Genomic DNA, 6,969 nt, shown 5'->3' with positions numbered 1-6,969 from the left:
TGAATTGCGAAGGAATTTGCGAGCTTCATGTCCAGGCGTCCAGCTGTCCAAGCCTTTATATACGGGGGCCACCTGCCCGTTGCGCCTCATCCTCCTCAATCACCGTTCGACTCGCTGCTTCCCCTCTTCTTCTCCCCCAAACCAAAACCCTCTTGACCCTTGTCGTCTCCGCACCGCAGCCGCCGCAGGCGAGGCGATCCACATGGCGGCGGCCGACACCGACACGTACGTCACCGAGGTGGCCTTCGGCGACGCCGTGATCACCACCACCGTGACGTCCTCCGGCGCCGCCGTGGAGGGGTGGCTCCGGGAGGTCCGCGCCGCGTACGGCCCCGGGCTCATCGTGGGGCTCGACGTCGAGTGGCGCCCCAGCTACGGCCCCGCGCAGAACCCCGTCGCGCTGCTGCAGCTCTGCGTCGACCGCAGGTGCCTCATCTTCCAGCTCCTCTACGCCGACTACGTCCCAGGCTCCCTCCGCCGCTTCCTCTCCGGCGCCGCGGACTGCTTCGTCGGCGTCGGCGTGGACAAGGACGCCGAGCGGCTGAGCGACGACCACGGCCTCACCGTGGCGAACACCGCCGACCTTCGCCCCCTCGCGGCGCAGAGGCTGGGCCGCCCGGAGCTCAGCCAGGCCGGCCTGCAGGCCGTGGTGCGCGCCGTCATGGGCGCCGACCTCGTCAAGCCGCAGAGGGTGACCATGAGCCGCTGGGACGCCTCCTGCCTCTCCAACGAGCAGATCCGGTACGCCTGCATCGACGCCTACGTCTCCTTCGAGGTCGGCAGGAGGCTGCTCCGCGCCTGATACTGATAGATCGTCGATCGAGGCGGTCGCCGTGGCACGTACCGCAATCGCTCGCATCCTCTCTGCCTAATTCTACCTAGATTAGATTCCAGTTGCTGCTGCATTTCGCTCCTGCTCTCTCGTAATGTGTTAGGCTACCTAGATTCAGTTGTTGCTGCATTTTTCTCTTGCTCTCTCGTGATGTTAGGCAAGGGTTTATCAGATTTGAGGTGTTATGGGTTTTATGTTTAGTACTGAAGGAATTGAAGAATCGGATGAAAAAACGTTGTGCCGATCTTCTGATCTAGACTATGGTTAATGAAAATTTCCAGTGCCGATCCTTTATGCGTTTTTAGTGCTGTTTTTTTATATCTGTGCTAGATGATACTGCTTGCAGATCATGTCATCAACTGGAAATGGCTCCTTTGCTCAAATTGTTCTACAATGGTGTGCTAGATTATCCATTCATTGAATTGCCTAGCAATTTGGAACATCGGTTAAAATTAGGCATAATATCTTTGTTTTGCTTGGGTTGGGTCTCTTACTGTGATAGCCACTTGCATCACATTGTGTGCAATGCAACATAGGGTGTGTTTAGTTCACGCCAAAATTGGAAGATTGATTGAAATTGGAACGATGTGACGGAAAAGTTGGAAGTTTGTGTGTGTATGTAAGTTTTGATGTGATGGAAAAATTGAAAGTTTGAAGAAAAAGTTAGGAACTAAACCAGGCCATACTACCTGCATCCTAGCTAGTGGTTTGTTCTTCTATCAGCATTTTTTCCTTGTGAATAAAATGGTATGCCAAGCCACTGACCATTAAGCATTGCATATGAAGCCCCAGGCATACTTGTAGCGCAAATATCCAGTTATCCACTATATAAGGCAAATGATGATTTATACCAAAGCATTATGCAGGGCTGCTAAGCTGCAAGCTACTCCTATTTCAGACAGATCTGGCAAATGAGGTTTCTGTTTGTTGTTCACTTTGCTGTTGAATGGGTCTCTCCTAGTAGTTAAGTTACCTAGATTGCTGTTTTAAGCTTCATGCTCAGGGGATACACTTAGGACATTTGGAAAGCAAATCTCCTGTGTATTATTATCTAAAGAGAAGGTCAGTAATCATGTTGTATTCTCTTCATGCTACTTTCCCGTATGAAACAAGCAAATGACTGAATTGTATGTGAAAGCGGAATGATTCACGTAGCACATTGGTTGCTTAGAGATGCAAATACATGTAGCAAGGCTTTAGCAAATTCAACTGCATGGCTTATGGAAAACAAATACCGATGGGATCAGAAGACAGGCCAGGATATTGCTTTAATTGCAGGAAACAGTAACCTGTTCTTGTGCGATTAATTAAACCCTGATAGAGAGGACGATAAGATGATTCCACGGCTCATTGTTGCATAGAGCCTTACCTGGCTTATCTCGTTGTCGTTGGATTAGTTGTATTTTATTCCCTTCGTGACACTTAAGTTAAACTTTTTATAAATTTGACCAAATTTATAGAAAAATATAATAACACTTACAAAAACAAATTAGCTTCATTAAATGAAATATTGAACAAATTTTGACAGTATATTTGTTTGCTGTCGAAAGCATTACTATGTTTTTCTATAAACTTAATTAAACTTATAAAAGTTTGCTTAGGAAATAGTCAAATTGTCTAATAATATGAAATGGAGAGAGTAGAACCTATTTTGAAGAAGAAGTTTAAGTATATAATGTATTTCTACATTTAGCCTCTTCTTGATATTACATTGGTACTTGATTGTGTTGTTTCAACTGCTTTGTGTACCCAAGAGCCATTGATTAGATTATGCAACGTACTAGCATAACTAGCAACCTAAATTTTGATCTTGGTCTGTTTTCTTATAGCATCTCCAGCAACATGCCCCATATTTGACCTCTCAAGGATTAAAAGGGGATTGCTTCTATTTCTTGAGGACCCAAAATACACCACCTACTCCAGCAATAGTGCCTATTTATTTAGCTCATATTTCATTTTCTCTTCTATTTTAGCACATACTCTATGTTAACGTATAGTTTACACCACGATAATTCAAATATAAATATTTCTAATGCATAGATTTCAACCATATATAAAGTAAAATTTTCAAATTCAAAATTTTCAAGCAAGCAAATGGCATATCCTCAGACATCATATGCACTACATAGGAATCACCTCCACTAGCAATTGAAGTAGTTAAGCATTATGATAAGAATAAGAATTAAGGACGAATAAGAAGTAGGCATTCTAGACGCTGTGGCACTCAACCAACAAATCCTGAATTAACAGTTTATTTAATCCCAAACAAAATAGGTTGAATATCCAAAACCTGCAGATTGTTCAGACAATCATTTAGAGATATTATCATATTTCATTTTCTCTTCTATTTTAGCACATACTCTATGTTAACGTATAGTTTACACCACGATAATTCAAATATAAATATTTCTAATGCATAGATTTCAACCATATATAAAGTAAAATTTTCAAATTCAAAATTTTCAAGCAAGCAAATGGCATATCCTCAGACATCATATGCACTACATAGGAATCACCTCCACTAGCAATTGAAGTAGTTAAGCATTATGATAAGAATAAGAATTAAGGACGAATAAGAAGTAGGCATTCTAGACGCTGTGGCACTCAACCAATAAATCCTGAATTAACAGTTTATTTAATCCCAAACAAAATAGGTTGAATATCCAAAACCTGCAGATTGTTCAGACAATCATTTAGAGATATTATCATATTATTATAATTCAAAGCTAATCAAAGCCAGCAAAGATAATATCATTCTTCTGTGATATGCTTATGATCTTCTTGACCAACACAAATAGGAAAATGTTTTTCTAGGAGTGCAAATAACTTCTACTGAACTTCGAAACATTTTTATCGGCGCAATCAGAATTTGCAACGGTCCTTCTCGCTTATCCCTAGCAGTAAAAGATGAGTGGAACTAACAAAGCTCCAGATCCAATCTTCCTAGCAACATCTTACATAGAGACACGAACTAGGGTGAAAGGGGATGGAATCTAGAGCCCCAAGATTATGGGGTAGGATTTGGGAGCCTTCCTATTCTAGGGGCTCGGGGTCCTGTTGGACCTTTGGTTTTCACCTTAGGCCTTAAAAACTATTTGGAGGACATATTTAGGGACCTTGACGGAGTTGAACCATGGGAAGATAATGCATGACACGCAAAAATAATAAATTTACAAAAGACATACTTCATACTACATTGTTCATAAGAAAAAAATAAAAATTGCGAAGTACATCTAGCAAGGATCGACAACCCATGTTATCAAATAAAAAAAAAGGCAAAATAAACAGGCAACAATCCTTGCGATTAATGTTGCTTGATGTCGTATTCTAAATAGTGAATTTTCTTAGAAGAATATATTTGCTAAAATGGTATCCGCACATAATTCCATAAATGAAAAACAAATGTGTGGTACCCCATTCTCTTTTCTTTTTGCATACTGTAGGCATTTAGCCCAGCGCATAGGGAACAAAGGTGCTCCCGTTACTTCTCCTCTTGCAAGTTGTGACACCTTTGGCAACTCCTCCCTCCAAAACACTCTAATGGTTGTCCTCGAGCTAATTATTAATCATTGTCTTCGATGATGTGCAGTCTCTTGATGACTAAATCATGCGTTAGAGTAATAGACATGAAAAAAATATATGTAGGGTTTTAATTGGGTAATCTAAGAAAAAACCAACTAAAAAGCCTTACACAATATTCATTTGAGAAAAAAAACTCTCTGTGTGTGTTTGTGTGTGTGTGTGTGTGTGTGTTGGATTGTGCTTCTAAGTCCATCATTAGAATGATTTATTAGATACACATACATCTATTGTATATAACTCATATTCACACGATAATGATTCCCCTAAAACAAAACGTGCATCAAACAAGGCATGATCTTCTATTAATTTGTCATATGTATAGCCCATCTTGACATGTTAATACATACCCACATATATAGCCCACCACCTTGACCTTGAATACTATCTTATGCATGCAACAGACCATGATGTGTGATGACACTTGCTATTGTCCATGTAACTCCAATTCTTCTTCGGTCGTTACTTTGGAAGACCGCACACGCTATCTCTACTGCGTAAGTAATATTTGGATTTTTTGCATTGATCTATCTTTCTATGTCAAGTGGTATGCGATGCAAAATATATCCTGATGTAAAGTGGGATATGATGCGAAACATGTCTCGATGTATTGCTAGGAGTGCCTCGTGTTACTCACTCTTTAGGAGATGTCTATGATGTAAAGTGGTAAATGATGCGATACATATCTTGATGTGTTGCTAGGAGCGCCTCTAGTTGTCACTCTCTCTATAGGAGATGTACCTATGTACTCACTCAGCATCCTATTACATTATTTGGACGATTTTGCATGCCGTTCCACCCCATGCAGTGTAGATGCATCTAATGTACTTTGTATCATGTATGTTGCTCCATTGTATGCGGTGTGAACGCATCCTGATGCTAACAAAGACTTCGGTTCTCACTCTGTAAACCATATCATCTACTACTCCATACATCTTGACATGTTGCAATCACTAGTGAAATCTTTTTTTTTTGCCATGGATGCTCCTTCTATGCCATAATACTTCACAAAGTTTGTCAAATAATGATTACATTATATTATGTTCCCCATGCTTTATTTATAAAATAAAGAGCAACTAGAATGGTGGCCTACGCAAATTACTTGCCACCTTGACCTATGAATACTTTTTTATGTATGTCGCAGACCATGATGTGTGATGATGCTCACTAGTGTCCATGTGAACTCCAGTTCTCCGGTCATCACTTTGCAAGACTACAACTGCTATCTCTACTACGTAAGATATTTGTATTTTTTTTCCGTATTAGTTTGCTCTTTCTATGTATGTTAAGTGTTATACAATGCGAAGCGTATCTTGATGTATTGCTAGGACTACCTCCAGGTGTCACTCACACTGTACGAGATGTATCTATGTGCACGCTCAACATCCTACTACATAACTTGGTCGGTTTTGCATGCAGCTCCGCCCTATGTGCTGCAGACGCATTCTAGTGTGTTCTATATCCTATATGTTGCTCCACCGTATGTGGTGTGAATGGCTCCTAAAGTTTTGTTAGCAAAGACTCCAGTCGTCACTCCGTAACCCCTTTGTCTACTACTCCATGTAGGAGATACATTTTTGTACTCGTTATGCATCATCTTATAATTTGGACGATTTCACATGTTGCTTCTTTTTCTCTACGTATCTTAAGGCATCTTTTGAAACGGAGAAATCACAAGAGAACTTCATGGGATCTAAACTAGTTTCTAAAAAAAATGAAAATGCATGTGTTCTAAAGAGCTCTAAATAGTGGAGCAATATTTGGTAAAAACATGCCACGTTATTTTACTAGCATTGACTCCTCTTGTGATTGTGCAGACCCTATCTATCCTGGTATGTAGGAGATGCATGAATGTATTTCCTTCTTTTCCATTGTAAAACTTGGAAAGTTCTGTACATTGTCTTACCTTTTCTCTTCCCTTTTTTGTTTTGTAGAACTTGTGCATATTCCGACGTATTACTATGACCGTCTTTGTGCCTTGTAACACTATATCTCTTGACTCTTTCTCTGGCATACGTGGGACACACCGTCAGTGAGCCAACTGACCCAAGATATGTGTCTAAAACTTGGAAACCCCTGCACATTGTCTTACCTTTTCTCTTTCATTTTCCCTATTTTGTAGAACATGAACGTATTCCGACGTAATACAATGAGTGTCTTTGTGCCTCGTAAAGCTCTATCTCTAGTCTCTTGCTCTGGCATGCGTGGGACACACCATCAATGAGCCGACCGACCAAAGACATGTAACTAAAAAAATTGAAAAGATATGCACATTGTCTTATCTTTTTTCTTCATTTTTTCCTATTGTAAAATTTGAATGTATTCCTATGTAGTACAAAGGGTGTCTTTGTGCCTTGTAACACTCTATCTTGCGTGGGACACATCGTCAATGAGCCAACCGACCCAATGTATGACTAAAACTTGGAAAGTTCTACACATCGTCCTACCTTTTCTCTTCCCTTTTTTCCTTTTGTAAAACATGAACGTATTCCGACATAATACTATGATTGTCTTTGTCCTTGTAACACCCTATCTCTTGTCTCTTGCTCCGGCATGCG

At 40.7% G+C, this 6,969-nt stretch overlaps 1 protein-coding gene across 1 annotated transcript; it reads left to right on the top strand.

Moving 5' to 3' along the window:
• The first annotated feature begins 88 nt into the window (after positions 1-88).
• LOC127779743 (3'-5' exonuclease-like) lies at positions 89-1,117 on the top strand. Its single transcript, XM_052306639.1, has one exon. The coding sequence runs from the start codon at positions 203-205 to the stop codon at positions 800-802; it is 600 nt and encodes a 199-aa protein (XP_052162599.1). The 5' UTR covers positions 89-202; the 3' UTR covers positions 803-1,117.
• The last annotated feature ends 5,852 nt before the right edge of the window (positions 1,118-6,969 follow it).

Source organism: Oryza glaberrima, chromosome 1 (assembly GCF_000147395.1).
Source record: "Oryza glaberrima chromosome 1, OglaRS2, whole genome shotgun sequence".
Taxonomy (NCBI): domain Eukaryota; kingdom Viridiplantae; phylum Streptophyta; class Magnoliopsida; order Poales; family Poaceae; genus Oryza; species Oryza glaberrima.
Note: the sequence above shows the minus strand (reverse complement) of the source record. Positions and strands in the feature narration are given on the sequence as shown.

Coding starts and splice junctions, on each gene's coding strand:
- LOC127779743 (XM_052306639.1), top strand. CDS start 203: ATGGCGGCGGCCGACACCGACACGTACGTCACCGAGGTGGCCTTCGGC.